This window comes from Manacus candei, unplaced genomic scaffold (genome assembly GCF_025592945.1).
Source record: "Manacus candei isolate 608988 ecotype Guabito, Panama unplaced genomic scaffold, ASM2559294v1 h1tg000064l, whole genome shotgun sequence".
In the NCBI taxonomy this organism is placed as follows: Eukaryota; Metazoa; Chordata; class Aves; order Passeriformes; family Pipridae; genus Manacus; species Manacus candei.
In genome coordinates this window covers 3,457,954-3,483,828 of record NW_026138112.1, presented here as the reverse complement: position 1 = coordinate 3,483,828, position 25,875 = coordinate 3,457,954, and the positions used below count along the sequence as shown (strand labels likewise).

General features: G+C 42.3%; 2 protein-coding genes and 1 long non-coding RNA gene across 11 annotated transcripts in view; 2 read left to right on the top strand and 1 right to left on the bottom strand.

Annotated features, from left to right (window-relative positions):
- Positions 1-3,889, top strand: part of CABIN1 (calcineurin binding protein 1) — a 110,303-nt gene extending 106,414 nt beyond the window's left edge. For all 6 annotated transcript variants that reach the window (XM_051805413.1, XM_051805412.1, XM_051805419.1 and 3 more), the window contains 2 exons: positions 1,779-2,005; positions 2,490-3,889. In XM_051805413.1, coding sequence (XP_051661373.1) covers positions 1,779-2,005; positions 2,490-2,633 — 371 coding nt within the window. In that variant the 3' untranslated portion in view covers positions 2,634-3,889. The remainder of the gene's footprint in view (positions 1-1,778; positions 2,006-2,489) is intronic.
- On the bottom strand, positions 3-21,885 carry LOC127479010 (uncharacterized). 3 transcript variants are annotated; one of them, XR_007907434.1, is made up of 3 exons: positions 21,765-21,885; positions 9,415-9,510; positions 3-883 (listed from the first exon to the last, which is right to left on the bottom strand). It is a non-coding gene; the product is annotated as an uncharacterized LOC127479010 (long non-coding RNA). The 3 variants fall into 3 exon arrangements; XR_007907435.1 differs by lacking the exon at positions 3-883 and adding an exon at positions 5,488-5,588; XR_007907433.1 differs by lacking the exon at positions 3-883 and adding an exon at positions 7,332-8,476.
- Positions 5,586-25,875, top strand: part of LOC127479003 (T-box-containing protein TBX6L) — a 28,926-nt gene continuing 8,636 nt past the window's right edge. The window contains exons 1-7 of one of the 2 annotated variants that reach the window (XM_051805435.1): positions 5,586-6,688; positions 10,614-10,848; positions 10,995-11,179; positions 11,399-11,520; positions 11,805-11,958; positions 12,056-12,198; positions 21,644-21,970. In XM_051805435.1, the coding sequence (XP_051661395.1) occupies positions 21,955-21,970 (16 nt within the window). In that variant the 5' untranslated portion in view covers positions 5,586-6,688; positions 10,614-10,848; positions 10,995-11,179; ... (2 more) ...; positions 12,056-12,198; positions 21,644-21,954. The remainder of the gene's footprint in view (positions 6,689-10,613; positions 10,849-10,994; positions 11,180-11,398; positions 11,521-11,804; positions 11,959-12,055; positions 12,199-21,643; positions 21,971-25,875) is intronic. The other variant, XM_051805436.1, reaches the window with a different exon arrangement.

Genomic DNA, 25,875 nt, shown 5'->3' with positions numbered 1-25,875 from the left:
GAGCTTCCTGTGCTTCAGGGAATTCTGAAATGGGGTGGTGAGCTGTGGATCAATCTTTAGGCATTGATCAATTGGATACTTGGGATTGATATTCCTCAGTTTCTCTGCTTGCCTTCCAGTCAAGTATTCCAGAGTTTAGAGGCATTCCTGGCCATGTCCCAGCTTCCTGGGCAAGTGCCTTGTCACCCCTTAATGGTAATGCTCTTTGGTGCATGTCTCACATACTAAATATTACCATGGCAGCAAAGCCAAGTAGAAAAACCTCCCAGTACCAGACTATCAAGCAGTGTGGTTTGTGCATCATCCTTTAAAGTAGAATTTTTCTTTTAATTGAAATCTTACATGGGGCAGTATGATAACACTTTGGATTACACTATTGGAATATTTAGCAGAAGGAAACGATTTTTCACAAAACCTGACTCAATCTGAGTAATCATAAAAACCAGCATTATAGCAGTTAATGTGTTCTGTCCCTCCTCTGCCCTCTCCCAAGAGAAGTAGGAGTTGGTGTTTTAATTGAAAAAAATGTAAAACCTGGTATTTCAGGAGAGCATAATCTAGATATTTATGTTTGGAGTATCTTGTTTTTCCTTATTTGTGAGAGGCAGATTATCCTGTGTCTGAGTACTGTCTGAAAGGATTGGCTGCCCATGGAGATGGGTCACTGACCTTGATGGAAAGCTGTGCCTCATCTGTTGTGGCAGCTCTTGCATTCCTGTGCACAGTTGAGAACATAAAATTCAATTTTACATCCCTTAGTACTTTGTTCAACTGCTGCTTGTTTCTCAGGGTAGCATTAGGAAACTGGCATTTTATTTTGCTGTGTGTAAGTGGCTGTGTCCATTCCAGAAATCTGCTAGAGCTGGATTTGACAATACTGCATCTGAAAAAATGTATATGAGCACTTGTCATTATTATCAGACCGAGAAAGACTCTGGTGTTTTCATTTATACAGCTTCTTAAAAAAATAATTTTGACTCCATATGAAGTAGCATTATTAGTAAGGAATATCTTTTAACAAATTTTCAATTTTTAATGTGAAAGTGTTGTCATCTCCTGCTTATTGTTGTGCTTATTGTAATGTGATAGTGCCTAGGGAAGGGCTGGATCCTTCTTGTGAGATGGACTTAACAAACTCTCTGAGCAAGTTTGGATTGTAAAGACCACAAACTGAGACACTTGGGAATAATGTGGAAATGATGCTAACTAGTGTGGGAGACAGCAGCATGAGCACACCACGGAGGGTTTTATGGCAGGATTTGAAGAGAGTAATGAGGAAATTTTGACGAGTGTTACCGTATATTCTTCTTAAATTGCTGAGGCGTTCCTCTCTCAAGAGGCAGCGCTGTGGTGGAGGAAATAAAGACTCAAAACTGAAGCTAAGGAGCTTTATTTGTTGCATTACAGATTGGAGGGAGAGAGAGAGAGAGAGAGAATGCAAAGATGAGATGATTGTATCTGAAACAAGTGAGAGAATGGTATTTGTAGTGGCCTTCTAACAACATGCAGGTGGGTCAGTGCTACACTGCCACTTGTCATTCTTGGTCAGATTGAGTTTCTGCTGTCCAGTAAGATATTTTTAAATTATTACTGGTTTCCAGCTGTCATTATACAATCTTGAGGCAATTTCTGCTGGTTATAAGCTTTGATTTATGCAAGGCTTGAAAAAAGGCCTTTTGAGCCAGCCATATGTCTAACAATGAACTCTTCCCTCTTCTTTGACACCTGAAATCCTAGATAACTTTCTAACATGTTTTTTCTTACTGTTTTCTGTTTAGCCTCCAGTTCCAAGCCTGAACTCAGCTCCAGTTCACAGACTTTGGGAAGTCAGCAGAACAAGACAGATGGCACCCGAGTAAAAACTCGCGTTCTGCCCAACATGCCAAAGCTTTTCATACCTTCATCTGTCACCAAATTTCCACCTGAGATCACTGTCACTCCACCCACTCCCACCCTCCTTTCTCCAAAGGGCAGCATTTCAGAAGAGACCAAGCAAAAATTAAAGGTAATAAAAGGGAAACAGTAATTTTTTTAGATTATTGTTTTTATCTTAATTCTCCCCTCAATAAAATACTTGTATGAAAGAAGCAGCAGTTCCTAACCAGAGGCAGTGTAAGTAGTGGAAGAAGGTGGTACCTGTTAGTGGCAGGAGCCAGTTTTTTAAGGATTGCTGAAATATTGGCTGTGGGTGAAATCAGAGCTATTCTAGTCCTTATCCCTTTTCTGAATTGGAAGGATTTACAAAGATGGCTGAGTGAACCAGTGCAGCCATTGCAATTCTTAGGTTAGTGGAAGCTACCAGAACATTAACTGTGGGGAAGCCCTCTGGTAAATGTCATATTGTTTCACATTAGGATATCATATCTTTCATAGAAGTAAGAGAGCTATTGAATGTGAAGGAATAACAACCAGTGGGCTTTTATCCCTGTGATCATGGGTTTATCCTGACTATTTAGCAATATATTCTCTCTCTCTCTTTTTGGGATCAGTCTGCTATTTTGTCTGCTCAGTCTGCAGCGAATGTAAAGAAGGAGAGCCTTTGTCAGCCAGCTTTGGAAATCTTAGAGACCTCAAGCCAGGAATCCTCACTGGAAAGTGATACTGATGAAGATGATGACTACATGGACATATGAATGAATTCTGGCCATCATCAACACCAACCATATAACCATCTTCTTGTTGCCAGCATCTCTGGGAGTTGAAACATCTTCATTGGCATTACTCTCCATTTAATTGGCATCATTGTGTTCTTCACTTTCATTACCTTTGTTGTCACCACAGCCACTTGTATTGCCTTCAAAATCTTCTCCCCATCATGGTGCTTGACGGAAAGACTGATTGTTTACCAGGAAGTTAATTAACTTGGATCACGCTGTCACCGTTAACTGCAGTAAACACAAGGATGTTTTGTGCTGCAATTCCTATCTCTCTGCTGTTCCTGCTTCTTCAAACCAGAGCTTTGGGAGTCACTCAGTAGCTCTTCTATAGCATTTTCTTCCTTTTAGTTGTCTTGCATTTTTCCCTCTAGCTAAGCTTTTCTCCCAGTAATTCAGCAACCTGATGTCTGTCTAACCATGCCATGATTAGTCCAACAGCTCCTTTTAAGGTGAATGGAGTAGGAAAAATTTACTGAGCTGGTATAATTGCATCAAGAAAGTCTGTGGCTTTGTCATAGGGCAAGGAGGGTGAGCTGAGAGTCTGTCAGCTCCTTCACACTGCTGGGTGTTTTGCTGGAGTTTGACTCAGTGACAACGGACAAAAGAACCAGCTTTCCCAGGCAGACAGAGAGAGCTTGGTCTCCTGTTTGTGCTCATTTCACACCAATGTATGAGGTCCAGCAAAAATTATCTACCTGAATGTTGGCTTAAAGAACTGATCTTTCCAGAATTGTCTTACAGTCCTTTCTCTTCTAATGCCTTGGACAAGCATTTTGAATTGGGGGCTAGATGATATTTTTATGGTGGTATTGAAAAAAACTTGAAAGATTTCAGTACCATTTCAGTACCATTTCAGTAATGTCTGTTTTTTACAGAATGACACGAAAAGGTGTTTTTTACCTATCTGCAGAGGGACTGCTCACAGTTATTTATATGAGAAAATAATGGTAACAAAGATCCTCTTTTTTTTTTTTCTACTGAATGTTAACTTTGTAAAATAATGAATGCAAACCATGCAAAAAAAAATACGTCACACACTATATATACACACGCGTGCGCCCACACACACATATATATATGTGTATGTACATATATATATGTATGTATATGAAAACAGAAGTGCATACAGCTTGCAATGTCGGATTTCTTTGTGGTTGGGGGGGTTGGTTTTCTGTAAAATGCAGAGCTTTGTATAAACTTTTGGGGTTTTTTTCTAATAAAGTTGAAATGTACGGTTGTCTCTTGTTTGTTTGAGAGGGCACAAGGTACCGTGGTTCTAGAAAGAACCACTTTCCTTTTATTTCTTGGATAAGAAAGAAGGGGTTGGGGGGACATGATGGAGGCCTTTTTGTTTTCTGAAGACTACCAGAGCCCTTGGGGTGGGTTTTGGTCTTTTTGACCCAAGACCCAGATAAGCAGTGTTGCCAAGATTGCCTGCAACAGGTTCACTTCCCCATCAAGACATGATGTGAATTCTTTCTCACCCGTCCTGGTATCTTTGAATGCTGATGAACAACACAAGGGGGAAGGCATCACATGGGGAGCAGGATCACATAGAATATTTGGCTGTACAAACTAGCACTTAATGCACTATTACAGTGATTAATCTCCCTGACTGTAGGAATGGCAGATGGACTGCAGATAAAAAGAAGCAGCATCAAACTTTGCATTGCAAGTTTATTCTCATATTCTGGGGTTTTTGTTTTGAACAAAATGTATATAAGCAAGTGAGCACGTTCATTTTGGATGTATTAGCAACTGTTTGTGTAACTTGTTCTCTTAATAGGTGAAGTGAATGCAGTTGATGTGGAAAAGGTGAGGTAGCTGAATGGTAAAAGCAAATGTATTTTCAGTAGTAATATATTTTCAGTGTTTGCTCTTTAATTTGCAGTGTACAGAATACTGTGCAGTCATTGACTGGTAAAAGGCTGAGGGAGCTTTAGATAATCAAGTACCATCTTCAGGTTTTTTTAAAAGAAAGCATAGGAAAATGTAAGTCAGCTTCTTATGAGAAATGGAAAACAACCATGAGGATGTAGTTCTGAATAGGGCTTTTTCAAATGGAACAGACTACACAGACTTTTTGGCTAGTGTATATTCTTAAATGTATTGCTAACTTAAAGATCACATTTAAATTCTTAGGTCCACACTTTAGCATGGTTTGATGTATAAAGCATTTTATTTTCTTAATTGAATCCATTGCTGAAATTAGTTCTTTTGTTATTCTTAAGGATTCCTTGGCATTAAGCTTTTCGCCTTTTTTTTTTTTTTCTCCAGACCTTCCTAAAATGCCTGGTCTTGAGTTTTCTTTTGGCTTCTAGTCCTGCTTTTTGAGAAGGATTTAAATTTTTGCTGGTTAAGGAAAGCTAGAACAGTAAGTGTAACTGTTCCTGTCAGCAAAGAGAGCTGAATTTGCTGATCTGCTCTAAACTCATTTTGATGTTCAAACTATGCAGCTGTGCAACTTGTTTTGTCCTGTATTCAACTCTCTTACCTGGTTTTCATTTGTTGTTTTTTTTTTTAATCTATCATTTTTTATTCCCATGATGCTCTTGAGCAGCTCAAGGACTTTTTCTCAAGCTCAAGAAGTTACTGAGAGACTGAACTGCACAGGCCACCTCCTTCCAATCCTGCCCTTCTGCTCCTGACTAAATAAGTGTGTTGCTCAGCTGTGGGCCTTCTTCATCAAGGGGTGTAACTGCTGATGTGCACTGAAGGAGCTCTTCTTCTCTGTGTGTGAAATCATCTCTCTGTAAGTACAGTTTATGTAGTTCATCAGTTCAAGGAGCCATATTCTGGAATGGAGATGCATCAGTGGATGCGTGGAGACGTGATTTTGTTTGAAGCACCATCCCTAAAGGTGCTTGGAGCAAGAACTTCAAACAGAAATATTCACTTAGTGTGGTATCTTCTGAAGCTTGGCCATAGAATCTTGTGGAATTTTCAGGAATAAAAGCATTACAGTTAAACTTCAGTTAGCAATTACTTCAAGTAATCTCATTTATTTCAGTCTAATCCTGGTGGTTATAGCTTGAAATCCAAGCCTAGGCAAGATCCAGTTCACCAAATTGTATATCAAATGTAAACACTACATCTGTCTTTGGGATTTACTGGGTAACCATTGTTATACAGTGTTCCCAGGTGTCTTTCTGATGTGCCAGGCAAGTAAATGGTAGCTACTGAAGTACATTGCTATGGTATGTTTTTGATTTGGTTTTTCCCTGTGAAGCCATAGGGACAAGAATGTCTGGTGTCTAAAGTAAACATAAAGGTGAGGCTTTTACTTCCTTCTTTTTTTTTTTTTTTTCTCCTGACAGTAATTGATTAAAAACCAAATCCTTTTTGGCTACTGAAAAGCCACACTGTTAAGACTTTCAGGCAAACAGCAAAACCATTTTTGTTCCAAGGCAAATGGAAAAAGAAATGATTTTGAATCAGATGTTGAGAGGAATTTGTGGAGAGTTAATATACTTTCTGTACTGTTGCTGGGCATTGTTTTTGCATGCAGTAAGCTGTCTTGCACTGTTAAGGTGAAAGTACTGTTAATGTACATAGTACTGGGGTTTGGCTGTGTAATGCAATTTTATTTCCTGGCACAGGGTTTATATAATCTATGTGTAGTTAAGACCATTGAGAATTTATCTCTCTGAGGCAAGGAGGACTAGTGTTTTACTAAGAATTAATTTTGTTGGGCACAGCTGTCATTAGTGGCTTCTGCCCACTGTCTGACAAATGCTGTAGCATTTTCTTCAAAAGCTAATAATGTTTCCTTCCACAACCAAAATAGCAGATCAAGGAAGATACCGAGTATCTCCTTAATTTTATCATGTACTAGGGCTTGGCAGTTGTTGTCTCTTGGTTGTTGGGTTTTTTTCCTCTTAATTAGAGTGAGATTTCCTCATGAATAATGAAATTAATGTCTTTTGCAGCCAAAATAAACACCATATGGTCAGGGAGAAAGGGACCAGGAAAAGAGGAAGGCGCAGCAGCTGAAGCTGATAGGAGACAAAATGGACTGAATGAGGGACCAGGTGAGAACAAACAAAGTCTTACCATCCAGGGTGGGATCACACCATTGTTAAATTCCCTACCCTGCTTTTGCCAGTGGTGTTGATATTTCAGTGAAGGTGAAACATCTGTGGTGTACTACCCGAGTGTACTGTGTTATACACCAAGCACAGTCTGTTTCTGCTCCTGCAGGTGCTTGTTGTACTTTTAGGGGACTGGGTGGGCAGGGAACACGAGTTGAGATGCACACAAAAAAAGCAGCAGACACAGATTTTGTGATCTCTCTCTTAGTCACATAAAGCTGGGATGAAGAAGCTTTGCTCTTGCAGTTGAGGATGATGGTAAGAAGTTCACCGTAGGCTGAATGTTAATTATTGTCTTCCCCTTCTAGTTGATAACTGGGGATCCACTAATGCTAAATTACAATACTATTCAGGATTTGGGGAGTAGCCTCGGGATACTGCACCACAGGCTGTACCCCAGCCCAGTTATGCCTTTTTGGGACTCTGCTGTCCTTGCAGGGCATGGTGGAACCAGTAGCATTGTGAACCAGCATCTGGGTTTGTTGGCTTCTGGAGGATGACTGAACTTCACTCAAATGGTCCCTTTACATTAATGCTTAGACAATCCCAGGCTTTACATTAATGCTTAGACAATCCCCTCACCAGGGAATTAAAGACATGTCTCCTTGGATAGACATTTTTATTCCTGCTGCTGTTTATTTAATGGAACTATGAGCATAACACCCATCAGCAAGCACTTGTTAGCCAACTCCAGAGGCCCTGTTCCAGTTTCAAAGCTGTCTTTGAGCTCACCCACCTCAGTAAAGCTTTGTGCACGGCATGTGGGCAAAGTCCTGCTGGCTGTGAGTGCATCTCTACAGCCGAGTGCCCAGAGTTCATCCCGTGTCATTTGGGAGCTACGCTGGCTGCTCCAGTAGCACTAGAGGGGGCCCTAGGACAGAGGAGGGAAGGGAGGGGGAAAAAAAGAAGGGAGAGACCAACCCTTCACCTTAAAATGGACGACCAAGATCTACCTTGAAACTTCTGTAAGACTACATTGCATTGCTGGTTTGGACCTCACTCAGTTCTTAGGGCTTTCTGCTACTGTACCATATGTCCTTTGCATAATGTATAGTCTGATTCAAAGCAGAGGGAATGAGAATCCTCATAGGCTGTTTACAGGATTGTGTGTTCCTGGCCATGGCAACCAAAAACAAGAACTCACTTTGTTACCATTAATATTGACACTTGGCAGGAAAACAGATCCACTCTATACTTGCTTTTCACACAAAATCTGTTTGCCCCATGACTTTGTTTTCCTTTTTCTTTATTTCTCTATAGGAAACCCACTGGGTGTTTCCATTTTCTTAATGTACAACATATTATAGTGGGGAGAGGGAGCATCTCATGGCAGCCTTGTGTAAAAGGGTTTAAATAACCCGTTGAACTTCAGTGTAAATCCTGGTTAGTTCAGTCCCAGTTCGCTGCAGTGGTGTGGGGTTTGTGCTGGTGTAGCTGAGCCCGGCAGGAGGTGATAAACATGCAACCTGTGGGTCTGTGAAGCGTTTTGAGATATTTTTTGGGAAATAGAATTCTAATCAGGGATGAAAATGTTTATGAGACTGATGGAAGAAAAAGAAGCTTTCAAGCTTGGATAAAACCTTGTAAGACAGTGTCAGTTCTGTGAAGCAGCCTGGAGGTGAGATCAGGTCCTGCAGCCATCTGGCAGGCTCCCTGCTCGGGAAGGGGCACGGTGAGATGGAGCTGAGGCCACGCACTGACTGCAGAATCAGGAAAACCAAATCGCTTCTACCAAGGGAGAAAGTGAAATCACACTTCTGCCTGCACGTAAGATTTATCTGCGCAATTAAATGATTGTGTCTATAGTTGGTACAAAAACATTCCATTATATAATCCCAGTGGGAGGAACACTTTGCAGTGTCTCTCTAACTACATTGTCCTATCGAAGGAAACTGCCTATCTAAAGCCTATCTATGGTAAAAAGTAGTTTTTGCTCTCAGATTAGACAGGGATATCTCCCTCTCAATTTCTATTTCTCAGCCTATTTTTTTTTCCTCTCCCATGTCTTTCAGAGACCCTGCAAACAACAGTGAATTCCAGTAGAAATGGAATATAAACAATGTTCATATATGGTATAAGCATATGAGAACCCCACTGGAATGGTATTCATTTAATTTTAGTTGAGTGATATTATTATTGTAACTACAAGTGAAAGGCCATGTAGCAGGAGAAAGGTATTTTAGACATAGTACTTCTTGCGTGAATTGTTACATATATCTACAGTTATCCTAAGGACCTGCCCACATATTCACATTCTTTTCCTTCTCTGAGGACAGATATGGAGGGCTGTTCACAGGGAATAGTATGCAACTGAGTTTTACTTGCAAATATGCATTACATGAACTATGATCTAATATAGCACCGAACACATACTGTTCAGTAATAATTAGTAAAGGATGTTGTATGAGCAGAAAAGCTTCATATACTTGAGAAGTGTTCTTTGATTCCTTGTAATTTAAGTCACACCAGAGATTTCATTTCCTTAAATTATACCCTAGTGTGTGTGAAGAGTCACATTTTCTCTTCTAAATGCGTGGATATATATAAAATGTAACTCCTTCAGTAAGGTTGCAGTGATAATTTTCTTTTCTCCTTAAAAGATGGCACTAGATGTATTCTCAGAGAATCACTGAACTTGTTAATTGAGCCAACATACAAAACCTCACCATGCTATATGGATGTCAGCAAGCAGTTTGAGTGTAGAAATTTGTCACTTAGGAATGTCTGGACCGTATATCAGATTTCCATTAGGTTAGAATGGGCTACGAAGAAAAAATAAATTAAAAGTTCAGAAATTCATAGTGGGAGTTCTGAGCTCACAGCATCAATTTGCAGTGCTGTGCCCTGAAGTGAGCGACACAAGTTCAAATAGCTGCTGCCACGGCTCTCCCAATAGACACCCTGCTGGAAATGCTTCCTCTACTTAATAAGTAAATGGGCTTTCCTGGGAGCAAAACAAAGAGCCTGACATGTTCTTTCACAGCAAGTATCAGTGGTGCAAGGGGATTTTTCAGTTTGGCTTTCTTGGAACAGCATAACAGCTTGGGATTGCACATGGTAAAGCATTTCTGCAAAGGGAAATGCAGGGGGTTTGTGCTGATAACCTGGGTCGGTTGATTCCATTGCACTGCTGCCTAAGGAAACATTTGAATTCTGCCAGTGCAGTCAGAACAAGCTATTGGCATCTAGGCAGTGCTGTCAGCTCATGTTTTAATTGTGGTGAGACAGGCATGGGTCTGTCTGTAGGAGCCAAACAAGCCGAGTGCATTTACTGGTACACACTTGGATGCACAGTGATGCTTTTTACTCTCTCTAAAATCAATATTCCTGTGAACTGGGCAAGGATTCTCCTGCAGTGGCACATTCTACCAGGCCTGCACTTTTCCTTGGAAGCTGTTAATGTAGCTGGTTTTGTCGAGGTAAGGAGAAAAATGAGAAAGCAGTGCAGGTTTGCTAGAAAGCCTGCAGCCTTGGAGTCGTTTAATTCCTTGATGTGTCCCACTCCCTCCCCCTCACCACAGAGATATCCCTGTGCAGCTGGGATGGCAGGTGCCCACCCTGGCCTGGGCTGAGCCCCTGGACGAGTGTATTGGCAGCTGTTGAGGGGCAAACAAGGGCCTTAACAACTGCACATAGTTCAGCTCCCTGCTCTGAAGGTGTTACCTCCAAACTGGGTTTGGAGTTCACTTTCAGATAACTGATACTTGATCAAAATGTAAGAGAGTGTAAACAGTCTGTGCATAAAATAAAATGCAGCAGGAGTGAATTTTTTGATAAGATGAGCTCGTTGCAATTTCAGTGAAACTCAGAAATATTTGTATTCCTGTTACAGTGCCCTTTAACAGCTTTTATCCCCCATCCTCAGGGGCTCATACTGTTCCAGCAAGGAAATCCTGGAGGCTTTCAGAGCAGTAGCAGCAGAACTGGTGATACATTCTGAATAACATGGACTAGAAGCTGCTCTTTCTTCGTGGGTTCTGTATCTGGATTTTGTCAATATTCGCTTTCTGCACCCATTTCATGATAACACTGTTGATTTATTCATTAAATCATAAGTGTCAAAAGAACTGAATTGTGCATCAGAACTTTCCCATTAGCTGGTGAGTTTTGCCATTTATCTTCCATTTTCTGTCTCCATAAAATAGAAACTACTTGTCCAAAACTGTCCCCCCTCCCTAAATTGCCACTGAATTTGCAGCTAGGACATTTTTATATGTCTTAAAACGTTTATAATTTTATCTTCTAGCCAATTTTAGGTAAAACTGTGGCTTTTTTCATCTTGAGTGAATGAATATTAATATCTGCTAGAAACCATTCCCATTGTTAAATTAAATGAGAGCAATACAGAAGTTATCTGAGTTTTTGTGAATAACTCCAAATAACTCAGAGCTTCCCATGAGTTCTGGAGGGGACTAACAAGTGTCTGCTCATGTAAGTGTAGAACATGCTCAGTTTTTTTGAGACTCCTTAGCTCTGAATGCTGAGAAATTGGGATAATTCAGAGCAGCAAAAAACCAAGTCTCTGTTCTAATCAAGACTTACTTGGATTTTTCAGTTTTTCCCATTCCCCAGTTGAAATTTCCTGTGTCTTGTAACCATTTAGCAATATGTTACTAACCATCCATTATGTCCTGCTTTATTCTCTTTTAGATGAAAGAGCCATGTAAAAAAAAGAATTCACCAGCCCCTGTGACTGAATTTGAGCGATAATGTCAATGGAATTAACACATTGCCATTGTTGAATGGTCTCCTGTGGCTATATAAACATCAAGGTAACACATTTCCAAAGCAGAAGACATTACTGCTGTGATACTGTTGTTGTGAGAATATTTCCTTACTGCCAAAACACTGATGTAGATTTAGCATTTTGCTTACTGAAGAATGATGTTGAGGGGGGGAGGAGAAGGTTGATTTTGCTGCTTTTATTTTTGCTGAATTCTGGTTTATTTGCTGAAGAAAATCTATTATGTTGTTTGGCTAAACATGGAATGAGAGTGTAAATACATTGAGGTTTATTTAAGACAACCTCTGATTGGTAAATGCATTTAAATGACAGCACTTTTAAGGGCCTAATTCCATTTCTGAAGAAGACCTTTTGAAAAAACTGGGGCAGAACTACCTTCAGGAAACCCAGGATTCTTCAACAACCTCTGCAAACAGAAACAGACTGAGGCTTAAATACCTCTCATACGTTGCTGAGTGAAATGTTGGTAAGATGAAAGTTTCAGTTTTAACTTTGAGGGTGGCAAACAAGTTGTCAAGCCAGGCTAGTTGGAAAACTTTTTAATGGTGATGATCCCACTGCAGATTCGTTGTCACTGTCTCACCTAATGCAAGAGGGAAATAACTGATGGTGATGTGGCACAGAAGTGGTTTGGAATTCCTTGGGTCACAGAACCATGGAGAGTGGCTGCACTGCAAAAGCCAGAGCTGGTCAGTAAGACATGCAGGTAACAGTAATGATTTCCTTTATTATGACTTTTCTGGTGCAAGTGGAAAAAGAACCTGTATTTTTGTGAGAATATTTTCATTTGTCTTCAGGCAAGAAAATATTCAGGCAATAGGTGCTAAACCTGACAAATACTCTTCCTAAATAACCCTTGTTATGTGAGTTTTACTTCTCTGCAAGGTTAAAGCCATCTTTAAACAACGAGTTGATAGGTTTGCTGCATTTCTACAGATCAGAGACCATAACCCAGGTATCAAAGGGTGGGAAGTCAATCTCAAGGTTGACCCTACTGGGCAGAGATAGACATATCCCCCTCCAGAATCCATGGGACAGACCCACTGCCTGGCCAGAGCTAAATCAGTTCTGGTAAAAAGGACTTCAGTTTGCAAAGCTAAATCTGGCACTTCTGTGAACGTTAGGGCTGAAACAGAAAAAAGGGAGGTGTTGTCCATCCCAGTTCGTTGCAAGAACAGCCCTGGGTTGGACTCCTCAAAGGAAAGGACTCCTCAGCGCAAGGAATGTTCTGTTTCTGGGCTGCTCTTGGTTGTCAAGGGTTAGAAAAGAAAGTTGTGAAGGAAAGAGGGAGGAGCTGCCCTTGGCAGGAGTTTGTTAGGACACAGAAAATGACTTGGTGAACGATGAACGCTGTGCAGGGGATCAGTGAATGAAGTGGACCTGGCTGTGTGACCTGACGTCCTTTTCTCTCCCTTGAGGGCTGTTTGAAGCTCTCTGAAAGCAGAGAGGAGAATAGCTAGTAAACTTTGTGCTTCAGAATTGCACAGAGAATGCTTCTTTGATCCATGGATCAATCTTTTGTCAGCTCTAATACAATGGCTGATGGCTTTAGTGTATCTGCACTGTCACCCAAAGGCACTTGTTGGGAAATGTAACTCAGTGACTCAATAACTTGTCACCTTTCTCATCACTCTGACCTAAGCATAGGAGTGGGGAAGAGGAGCACTCTACCAAGCTCAGCAACATTTAGATTGCAGTCATACTTCCCTTGGGAGTCAATAGCTTTTTTGAATGTCTGGAAAAACAGGATTTTGTTTTTGTAAATCCTCTGCTGGGTAGAGAAGCTGATGGCAGGACCCCTGAGCCCAGCAAGAGGATACCAATGAGCAAGAGCATCCACAACCTTTTACTTTTCTTTTTTTCTTCACTGTGTCTTACCTTTCCTTTTTTCCCTTCTTTCTACCTTCATTTTCCGATACATTTCTCCCCCACTTACCCACCTTTTTCGTTTTAGGAAGTTATGGAACCCTTCTTCCCTAGGGTTCTCCAGAACACCTGCCCTCAGGTGGCTCACAGCACCAGTGCCAAAACAGGCACCAGCCTAATTGCAGCTGCAAATAACACCAGGGACAATACCACAAAGGAGAAAGTGGTGCATTATCTGAGTCAATTAATATGGTCCTGATTTTATCACCTTGGACTGTAGTAATGTAGTTGTGTGTATACCCTGAGACCTAAACATGCAGCAGAAAATCTCATGGGGGAAATTCAGCATGATTCCCATGGTTTCTTTCCTGTTAGTTCACATTAGGTCTCCATTGCCAAGATTCTGAACAAAAGGCAGGCCTGACCACTGCTTGGGATTGTTGTTGAGGTTCACACTTAAGTCTGAAAGATTCTTTCTTTTTGCATTTGCATTTTGCATTTCACATGATTTAAGCTCCATTTCGCTTCTGGGATGATCCAGATTGCTCAGATACTTCACCCAAATTCTCCAGTTCTTAGAAGTCATTGGAAGAAAGAAACAGTCAAACAGTCTCCTTCAAGAGAACAGAGGTCTCCAGTAAAGCTCTGAAGCAGTGATGGAATAAGAGAAGCCTGGACATTTCCCTCTCCTGGAATCTGTGTCAAATGTGTGGTGCTGTAACCCACAGTGTGCCAGTGAGCCTGGGTTACATCCCCATGGGAAGCAGTCTGTTCATATGCCAGTGGAACATCTGTTCTGTTCTTCCCTGTGGCCCCAGAATTCCTTTAGTACTCCTTCGAGGTATCACAGGAATAAGAGGTGAGAAGGTGTCTCGAAGCCTTCTTTGCTGCTCCTGCCAAGGCAGGACTGTTCTCTGCAATACCAGTGGTTTGTGCAAAAGGCAGTTAAAAGCCTGACACAGTAAGGACTTAGTCTGTTCCTCTGTGAACAGGCTGCCCTTGCGCAGCCGGAATGTTTTTTTCCTGGATACTCAAATTGCTTCTCTCTCATTTTCATCCCAACTAATGAAGATAATTATATCCCTTTGTAGCACATTAATTCCTCTGTCATCTGTGTGTTTACACCCTGCAGACATGTTCATTTCTTCTTTGTGTACAGGGCTGTCAATCAGCAAAGATTTACTTAACCAACTCCTCTAATCTTTTCTGGTGTTCAGCTCATCCAGTCTCCCTCCAGTTCCCCAGTAGCTTTGATAATGAGGTGATAAGAATTACTTGTGGTTTTACCAGTTTGTTTTACAGCAGGCTCTCAGAAAGAAGCCCTGCCACTTTCCTGCTCAACTGTATCCTATTTTCACATGTGCATCCTGTGGTTATGTTTGTGGTTATGTTTCCAACAGGGAAGTGAAAGCATCTCACTGCAAAAATCCCTATGAACTATCTCTGTATTGGAGCCTCCTTGATGTTACCATATTTTTTATAGGTGGATATGGCTGAACATCGCTGTCTTCAAAAGCTTAAGTGATACTAAGGTTATCTAAAGGGAAAATCTGGAATCAGGGGTGAGGAACTCCAGAAGTCAGCAGTTCTTCCCTTGAACAACTTCTTCACAGCATGATGCAAAGGGAGGAGAAGGAGTATTTCCATCTTGGAGAGGAAATACACAACAAAAAAAAGTCAGACATAATGGGGAACCGTGAATGGACTTAGATTTCAAATATTTACCTCAGGTTTATGATAATCTACACCAGCCCTCCCAGGCTTGGTAACTTGTCCACTCTGTCCTATAGAGCACAAACTGTAGATCTGAGGTTCCCTGTGCACTATAAGCAGTTATTTGGAAATGAAGCTCCTTGGCAGTGAGTCCAAACCTCCATCTCAGGCAGGCTCAGCTCCCTAATCTGACCCCAGCAGGAGCTCCCTTGCAGAAGCTTAAATGAGTAACTGCAGTATTAGAGGGTGGCAAAACCAGTGAACTCATTATTGATAACCATCTAATCTGTGCTCACAGAAATACTTGCTCTCAAACATGACTTTGATTTCCTCCTGCACACTCCCCAGCACTCTTCTTAGCAGAATTTAAGTATTTCTGATGAATCTACATTGTATTGTTTGTATCTGCATTTGGTTGGCAGGCGTAGGTTAGGCTGTGAAATAGCAGTCATTTAAAAACAGTTTTGCCTCACAAAAGCAAAGTTTGTGTTTTTAAGAGTGGTACCTATTATGTGTATTACTGTTTGCAGGGTTAGAGACGAGAAGAAATCTGCGTCATTTATGCCCAAGTAGATAAAATCCAGTATTTTCAGTATGATGCAGTCATTGCACACCTCTGTTCTCATTCCAAGTGAAACTTGTCTGTATAACCATTCAGATAGGACAAAACCATGTGTCATCCCTTGGTTTCTCAAGGAATTACAGCCAATATATTTAAATCATGCAGGTGTCTGATGTTCTTAACAACTTAGAAGCATTTGTTCGCTATAGTAGGGCTAATTTTTAATTTATTTTTCTAAGCACATCTATCCAAAATGATGCTAGGCTTTTATATTCACAGCAGGGAGCATTGTGAGGTTTAAATATCCCTTTAATCACTAAGGATGTAATAAAAACAAGAAGAGTTCTTTGAGCTGCAGAGTGTTACCCAGGGAAAAATCTACTCTGGAGCTTACAAATGTGAGCTGAAGAGACAAACTGGGCAATAAAATCCACAACTACGGACCAAACCGGCTAAAAGTTGGTCTGTAGCTGCCCATCAGGAGCTGAGACTCGGAGGGGGGAAAAGGCCATTCAGCACCTCTAGAGCCATAAGAGCCAGGTCATAAACATTTCACAATCTGCTGGGGAGGGGGAGGGAGCCGTGGGGCTGAGAACTGCCTGGAGTCTGTACCCGGGCCCATGACTGCAACAAAGAATGAGTATAGAAATTTGACTGTATGGGAAGAACAGAGGGAACAAATCTAGCCAAATCAGGGATTGCAGGGAGAAGTGGCAGCTGTCAGTACATGTACATGTACATGCCTCATCCCACTGTTGATGTGAGGAATCCATGAAATCTGACAGGTGCTTTTTTCTATTATCAGTGATGCTGAAGGATTCTTATCTGACTGTTGTTACTATGGACCCCAGTATCAGTTTGCTGTGAGGTGGTGAACAAGTTGGGTGTGTTGTAGAACTCACAACAGTTTTTATTTTTAAATTCCAAACACTTTAAATCTTAACAATTTTAGTCTGCTCTTTGAAGATAGTTCCTCTGATAGGAATTATACTGTTTATTGATCTCCTGATTTCATTAGAACCTTACTGTGATGAACAGTATATGGAAACTTCCTTATGTGATTGATACAAGAGATCTGTCTTGACCAAACAAAGTAACTTGGACCCTTTAATTGTGTGATTGAAGTCTGGGTTTTTGTAGGTTTCATGGCTTTACAAATGCCTGATCACCAGCAAAAGAAATCTCTTGCAGAAACTGAAGTAGCATGACAGTGTATCGACAATCTTGAAAGTCCATAAGGTTTAGATAAAAGCTCCTGGGTTTGAGCTGCCGCTTTTTTTTTCTGGAGACATCAGCTTTTTAATGGAGATTGGTGCAGCATTGTCTGTTGGGCTTCTGCTCAGCAGAATCTGTTCTGCTCAGGGTTTTTGTCTGGTCTCAATTCGTGGTTAAGTAAACTGCCAGCAGTTTTTGAGCTCTGCATGATGCTTCTCTTTGCAGATGAGTGTGTGCATGTGTATAAATATAGAAGTATTTATGGATGGATGTTAAGCCGGCCTTACTTGCTGTCTATCTTCTCAGGCAGCTCCTTTATGGCTCCCGGTGGAGACCAGTGAGTTCAGGCAGGGCTGCTTCGTTCCCGGAGCGAGAGGAAGGAGCCTTCCCAGAGCAGGGGAGGGAAGGCAGTGCTTGCACTGTCCTTTCCCATGCTGTGGTACAGAGCTCTCCTTGCTCTTGCAAGTCCTTTCAGTATGTATTTTTTGTGGATTTGAGTGGGACAGAGCGCTGAGCCGTGTCTGGGAAACACAATGGGTCGACAGGAAAACAGTGCACCTAACATCAGGAGTCTGTGGGAACTTGAAAGGGCTCTAGACAGACTTATTTTGCATTTGACTCTGGACTGTAGCCTTTGAGGCCAAACTCAGCCTGCAGTGTTAAGTGGCTGCTAAGTATTTCCCTTCTTGTCTCCATGCTAACGAACTGCTGGGAGCAGGGGGAGTATTGCAGAGGGCTGGGGAGGGCGGATGTGAGAAAGGGGAGATAGGGGAGCATCCTCTTTCTCTTTAGTGGGGGAGCACAGCTTTGTGGCCAGGTACCTCAATCCACAAACCTGCAAGAGGAAAAGCCTTGTCTTAAACTTGAAATGTACAGCTTTTCATTTTTATGAGCTGCTTTCCCACATTCCCTTCCAGAACAGATCCTGTCTCAGCCTGTGACCCATCCCCACAGCTCACTGTGCCTCTGTCCGGGGACCCTGTGGTGAATTAGCATTGAGATGTTACCAACAGGCCCTCTCCAACCGTTTTGGTTTGCCAAATGTTATTTTTGCATTTTTGAGAGCACAGGGAAAATTTGGGGGTGATACAATTTGGGGCTCAGTATGGGGTTTTCAGCCCTACAGAGGTCTGACTTCTGTGGGGCCCCTTGCAGGGGTCCCAGGGTGGGAAGGTCTGAGTGGCACTGCACATGTAATATGCCTGAAGACATCAGACAGCTTTTCCCAGGAAAAATCAAACCCAGCCATAAAAAGGGAGAAAAAACGTGCCATTTTGCTCCATCCAAAGAAAATGTTATGTTATGTGAGCTCTCCTAAGGAGCTGGGTAGGAACTGTTCCTTTGCTACCGCATCATAGGAGATAATTTGTACCACTTCTTCAGAGGATCTCAAAACACTTTGCAGGGTTTTACCATTCCTGCAGCCGCCCACAGAGACTTGCTCACAAAGCTGCCCAAGTTTAGGCTGTGCCTGTGCTGCCAGAGCTCGGCCACTCTGTCCTGGCCAATCCTGCACTTGTATTTCCTATTTTGCTGCATTAAGTATTGGGCACTAACAAGGGCAGGGAGTCAATGTAGGGCTGTCTATTTTATTTTGGGTCCTGTAATGACAATGGTGTCTCTTCACTTTTTCAGTGCTCATCCCGTGCAGATGGCAGAATATCCTTCGTAAAGAGTTGCCAAGATGCTCTGCCACTGTGGTCTGCATGTGCCAGGTGGGAATCAGCTAAATGAGTCACACTGAGATGGCAGGAAGGCTTTCCTCATGTTTCAGAGGGGAGAATCTCTTAAATGCAGTTTGTACTGCTCCGTGGGGGTTTTTTTCTTGCTTGTGCAGATTCAACACAGCTTTGTTTAAGCCCAGTTTACTAAAGCTGATATGATAATACTTTTCTCACAGCTTTGTGCACAGAGAGAAACCTGCAGGGGCTGAACACTGGCTGCTGCACCCAGGGGCTGATACACATGAGCAGTAATCCAAGTTCTTTCAAAAGACCGTTCTGTTGCAGTAACTTTATGCCTCACATTTGAGCTTGCTCTCTGGGCAGAATGATTCCCTGGAAGCTCTACCTGGGCAGAGGTGGTGGTGCATTGGGCACATCCACTTGGAGACTCCCACCCTGTTAGCCAAAGCCCCCTGCTTGCTGACATGTTAGTTGTCTGTTCTCCAACAGCCAGAGATGGTGAGATGATCACTGTGTTGGACAGCAGGGAAGGCTGTCCAAACCAGCTTTGTTTGTGTGCAAACCAGCTCCATACAAGGTCCTGTTGAGCACTAAGGGTTAAAGCTTCACTTAAGGTGGGAAAAATGCCAGAAAACATTTGCCTTACTATAAGACCCAGAGGGGAATGTTTCTTTCTAATCACCTCCTCAAAGAGATGCAAAGCAAAAGCTCTTGGCCTCTGGTTTTGTCATCACTGCACTCCCTCCCTCCTGCGCTGCCCTACCTCGTCCCTTTGGCACAGGGCAGAGCCTACAGTTAGAGCTGGGCTCAGCAGGATTTGTACCTGCTGCTGTAAATGAGCTTGGAGCAGAGCTGTGGATGTCACCGACTTACACACGTCAGATCCACTCTCTCTCCTGTCCCTTTCCACACCCTCAGCCTCCAATTTGCCAGGGAATTGTTAGACACCAGCACATTCACCTCTGACTTCCCATCAAACTGCCTGAGGGCTCTCTGTGGACAGACAGACGAGGGTAATGTGCTAAATTCCCCCTTTGCTAAGGATGAATTTCCTGGGGATTGCCTCCTGTTAGCCACACTTTCCAGCAATAGTAACAAATTCACTTTTTTTTCACTTTTAAAACCTTTCCAGCCCAACTAGAATGGCTGGGAGAAAGCTAGTTGTTAACTAGTCATGGGTAATTAATGACTCCACCTTCCCCATCAATCAGCTGGGAGAAGCCAAAAGGATTTGAGTACTTGTAGCAAATGTGCCTTCCCTAGACATGCTGATAGCAGCGTGCAAATGAAGTGGCAGCAGGAGACTATCTCATACCCTTTGTGGAAGAAGCAGAAAGTCATGATACACATCCCACGCTCTTGTCAGGTGAAGTCTGAAATTCCCAGTGCTGCTGCTGCTGTTGTGCAGTTTCTGACTGTGTGGGATGTTGATTCATCTCGCTGCTAGCTCGAATCTGACCCAATTTTTGTTCTATTTTTCCTTTTCAGATTCTGATTATGGTTGTCTTTTCCGCTTTCTACAATTAAAATACTAGCATTAGAAAAGCAGGACATGGAGAGGGAGCTGATTTGATACTGTCTTTCCTTCTGTGGCAGAGTAGAAAAGCATTTCTGCATCCTATTTGATTTGTGTCTGGTAGTGGCTGTGCAAGTACAAGCAGAGGTTTGAACTTGATACCATTTCCAGCTGACCTTTTCCCTTCTGATTTATTTTTTCCACGTATGTAATAATCTCCATTTGAGGTACAAGTTGATGTTTCTCCACCACATGAAGACCTCTCCTCAGTGACAGCAGGACTCCACAACTGTGGATGTCTCCAAATTAGCTGAAGGAGAAGAGCCTGTGGTCTTCTGTATTATCCAGTGGTTTAAAAGGGATATCAGGAAGGCTGGATGTGCTCCTTCAGAGGTGCCAGGAGCCAATGGACCACTCCTGCTATAAAATCCTTCTCAGGACTTTTTAAACTCTCCAACCCTTTTCTTTTAAACATTCTTCCTTGCCATGCTAAGCATTAGCTTTTCTCTCCCTGACTAGTACTGCGGTGCCTAACATTCAATATACCACTGAAAGAGCCAGTCCCTCCTCTAATTAAGCTTCTTTGTCCTCTTTGCATGTCTTCACGTTGCCTGCTCCAAAAGGCAGTAAGAACAGAGCTCAAGGAATGTTGTTTGGATGTAGGAACTCACTAAACAAATTCAGAATACATTTTGCATGTCAGACTGAAGATCAGGTGTCCCAGTAACATCACTGACAAAACAGAAAAATGCTTATTTTTCTTGGAGTGAATCTAGACAGTGAATCAAATGCAGCCTTATACATAGCAAGATCTTTGAAATGAACAGAGCTCCCAGATTTGCCGTGCAGGACCCACCACTGGCCCATCGAGACTGAGATCCTGCTTTTGACCTCCACTTTCTGACCGTGTTTGTCCTGTCCAGTGGTTGTGTTGTGCCCTGAAGGCCTGAGCCTTGATTGCTGTCTCTTAGCACTTGTAAGCACTTATAAGCACAAAAGCTAATGGTCACACTTGCAGAATAAACTAATTAAGGGAAAATGCTCAAGCCCTTCTTTCAGCTCAGCCTTCCCTGGGTAAGAGCAGTACCTTGAGCAAGACCTAAACCCAGTGCCTGATCTACCCCCCAAAAAGTTCAGGGTGCAGTTCAGGGCTGGGAATGCAGATATTGGGCAGGTAAGTAACGTTGTATCATCAAATGTGTTTACGTTGTTGGAGAAGGATCTGTCCTTGAAGGGATGTGCTGTGGCAGCATTCCAGTTGTGAGAGCAAACTTCGGCACCGACTGTTAATCACCTACTTGGGAAGGGCCAAGCTCGATGCAGCCCTATTCTGATCCCAGAAATCAAGAGTAAAATGAGTCTGTGCACTGATGATGAGAATTACCACAAATCCGTGGAATAGCCAAAAGGAAACTTTCCCTGCTTGCTGTTTAACGGGATTTGTTTTGATTTCGTAGCTAAGTCCTCGACTGATGTTTTCGGTCTTGTCTCTATTTGTTTAAAAGTGCGTTAGCAGTAAATCAAGGTGCATTTCCCCCGTCGGGTTTCCTGTATGTCAAAGCCATGTTAATTCTCTTTGATTTTCTTCCCTTAGCCCAAGCCATTGCTGCAGATCCTTCCTCTCTTTGTCCCTTTGGACATCAAAGGATCGCAAGGGGACAGCCCTGGCGGGAAGCTCCTCCCTGCTCATTAGCCTCCATAAAACAGGAACTCACCTTGGCTAGCTGTGCTCGGGGTCCCATCCTCATCCCGCTCACTCTTGACACTGGATCTCAGAAGGAAGGGCTTGTGCTTGCTTCAGGAAATCGGACCTGCTTTTGAACTGGACTATTTTGGTTCCCCTTGCAAGAACTCTGGTGGCTCTCTTGGCCGTGCAAGCTCCTAGACGTCACAGTACATGGAAAAATGCAAGCTTTACCAGGTAAGGGAAGGACTCTCTCCCTTTCCTTATGGAGTGGAAAGATCCTAGACTTATGCCAGAAAGGGAACAAGTGCTCCTGAAGGGCTACCAGCATTTATAGTAGTGTGCATGGGGTTGGAGAGGATTTATTAACTGGTTTTTTTCTTAAGAAGAGATAATAAATTGTGGGGTTTGAGTGTTTTTTTGTGAGCCTTCAAAGATCTTTTCTAAGGTAGCAAAGGTTTGCTCACAAGATGTCCAAAACTCCCTTATCCACATGTGCTTGTGCCATGTGATCGTTCACTGAGGGCTGGAGGTGTTATTTGTTTATTGTCTGCAAAGTACTGAGTTCTTCGGGTTGAAGGCCAGGGAACGTTTGGAAATATTTGTTCTACTTCTAATAATAGCTCTGATACCAACTATTTGGTTTTTCTTTTTTTTTTTTTTCCCCTCTGCCCATTGAAATTATAAACCACAAGCAGGCATAGCCCACCTCTTCCAGGCTCATGCCCAACACACAAGATTTTTATGATTCCCTTAGGCTCTCATTGTGTTTTCCTTCTTCAGTCCATCCCATAACATGCTGTTTATCTCTCCTGTGTGGGGCATGATTGGATTGGTCACAATGGCTGATATGCATTGGGAAACTAAGGGCCAGCCCAGAGGCACTGCATTTGTCAGTGTAACTGAACCCCAGATTTACTCTGGGGTTTTACTGCACATCAGAAGGAAACAGTTATTTACCTGTTTTAGGGTTGTGCAGTTCATAATACACATTAGAAGTGACTGGGCATTCTCAGCTTCCTTTTTCTTCCTCTGCAAGGTGTTGTGTCATTCATAAGCAAAATACCTGTGCAGTGACTCAGTTAATTTCCACCATCCTGCTGTTTGGGGTTTTGCAGTCCCTGCTGTGCTGATCTGATTCATACTGATTTCTGCCACTTCTGAAGAATTTTGGGTTGAAAAATGAAAGAGCAACAATGAAAAGATATAGACTGTATTATGATATTTTATCATGTGAAGATTCCACCCGTTGCAGAAGTCACCTCATTTTCTTACTGAGTTGCTTCTGGTGTATGACTCCCTAGGGCAGAAATATTCCAGGTGATGGCTGGGTGCATCTCAGAGATGAAGCCATTGCATTTGTAGAAATGCCATACTTTTGTTATTGCCAAAAAACCCTCTGGTTCTGAGAAATGGGGTTTCCTCTGGAGGGTCGGAGTGTTTCTGCTGACATTTAGAAGATCAGAAAACTTGGGAATTTTTTTGATTGTTGGCAAGATTAATTTCTTAAAAAGCTTTATACATTGGCGTGCATTCCTTCCTGTGGACACTGGATAGCTGTTAGTGTTGGACTTCTTCACTTGGAAGATAACAGCAACAAATGTAACAATAACTGGTTTTAGTGAAGGTAAGAAGCATATCTTTAGCCTTGTTGGACTTTTCCCAGTATTGCAAACTTTATCCCATGCATTTTGGAAAGGCTGCAACAGATTTTCTGACATCATAACATTGTCTCTGCAATTGACAATGAATTGAAGGATTCCTTTAGGTGAGGGAATTGTACTCCAGCATCTCCTATCCAAAAAGCTTCCTTCTCCCTTCAAGAATTACTGAATTGTCTCTCATTTCTCCTTTTTTCCATCCCCAAGATAGGAAAAAGGTATGTACAGAAACTGTAGGACAAGCTGCTTCTATTGGTATATGGACTTTCAAACCAAGGCTGGAATAGACTGAAGATACCTGAATTTTCAGTGCCTTTATCATCCCATCTTTCTTCCTTTTCAACCTCATCTGGGCATAAAGAATATGTTTTAAAATGTGCCACATCCTGTGTTATCAAAACAATGATAATCATAATGCTTTTTAAAAAGCTTAGAATTCTTGGAAAATGTTCAAATGTCTTTCAAATAATACTTAAAAACTAAGTTACACAGAAGAGGAAATCATAGAAGTACAGGTCTAACAAGTTCCATTCAGTGCTTGGCCACCCTGCCCAAACCTCTCTGTGCTGTAATTCCAGGCAACTTTGGAGGGGTTGTGTGCCTGAGTCTTGGCATTAGTTACACAGGCACAAACTAGGAGGGAATTGGAAGTGCCTTGCCAGCCAGCCTTTGACTCTGCAAACAAAATCCAAAGTGGATCCTACAAATAGATCCAGGGCTGCAGGATCCCGCTGGAGCCGATGTGGCTCTGTGCATCCATTCCCAAGCTTGCACTGCTGGGGTCCAGATCCTCATACACACTGTTAATGTTCTGTTTTTCAGCCTCAAACTGTGCACACAAAACCTGCATGGTGAAAGGCATTAGCCACATCTTAAACTCTTTGCTGCAGCGTTTATTGTCCCTGTCTCCTGCAGCATCGCTCTCCTGCAGGTGCGGTGTGGACTCATCTTGGTGAAAAACAGGTTATAACATCTGCCTTTGATTTTTAATTCACTGCTGAACTTCTTTCACTTCGGTTCCTCTCTACTTCATTGGAAGTCTCCCCTCAATGAGGACTCCTGAGATCTGTCTTGTTGTAGTCTCATTTAATGGCACTGGAATTTGCTTACAGAAATGTTAATTCTAAAATTCATCTGGGGAAGGAGCGAGCGTCTGTCTAGCTAATCAAAATCTGTTTGCATGTATTTGTGACTGGATGGCTCCTGTGGGAAATCAGCCCAATTTTATTGTAACTCCTTTTGATACATGTGCTGCACTGAGCTACCCAATGCATCGTCTCATGGCAGCTTTCATGTCTTTGCAAGAGGATATGGCAGAAGCTTTAGTAAGAAGATGTTAACAGGCTAATCTTAGTGAGCAAACTAGGTGTCACTTCTTGGCCAGTTCATTAATGTTGGATCAAAGCAGGAAAAAGGGTAGAGGATTTTCTTTTTTTTTTTTTTTAAATGCCTGAAGACCTTTACAAACTGACAAAATTACATTTAAATGTTTTTTACTTCTTAGTACTGAAGGAAGAAGCCCTTAGACTCACATTGGGTTGTTTTGGTAGAAAGATGTCCCTTTATAAAAAAGCTAATTTATCTGGAAATAGCTGTCTACCTTTTGTGAATATTCTTTTGAAGACATTACTCAGAAAAGCTGTAACAAGGTGAAAATTCCCCTTTCTTCTGCTGTGCTCTGAGTAACATCTGAACAGGCTGAGAGGCAGAAAAATCTCCCTTTTAAACAAATAACTGTGCCTGGCTGCTAATGCATCACCCTGTGAGGTGTCCTGCTGGCTCTGGGCTGGGGACAGCACTGCTGCCGTGGGTGCCCTGCCGAGCAAACACATCCATCCCTCTGTCAGACCCCAGGGCAGTGTTAGTAAAGCCCTGCTGGGCATGAAATCAGCCCACCAGCACTACACCAGGTCACATTTAACCTAAAGTGAAACTGGGCTTTTCAGTATGGCAGCAGCAAACTTGCCTGCCTTACAGTATTGTTAAGAGCAGCTGTGGAGGTTTTTAAAGGTGTTTAATCTGAACAGCTCTATAGAGGTGGTTGGTACCATCAACACCAAGGATGGTTCCCCCCAGAATAGTTTCCCTTTCCTCTTCCCCAGGACCACTTTTGATCCTCTGCCTCCAACAGAAAGTGCAGGCATGTTGTAGGCACCTCCTCTGATGTGCCAGGGTGTGTTACTGAACATCTTCCACTCCCATCACAGGCTCCTCAGTGATTCCCATCTCCAAGTCCAGTTCAGACCAGCCATCCTCTTTTCAGAATATTCCACAGGCTATCTCTGTCACCTCCTTTTCTTGCCTTCACTTACATTTAGGAGTCCTGTCTCTCTCATCTTTGTCTCCTGGAGGGATTTTTCACTTCTGCTACCACCTACCTGTTGTTTTTCCCTGCTACCCACTGGTGCAATTACAATCTTTACAATCCTTTCAGCTTTTGTTGTATTCTCTTGGTAAAAGTGTTTTGTGTAACCCATACCA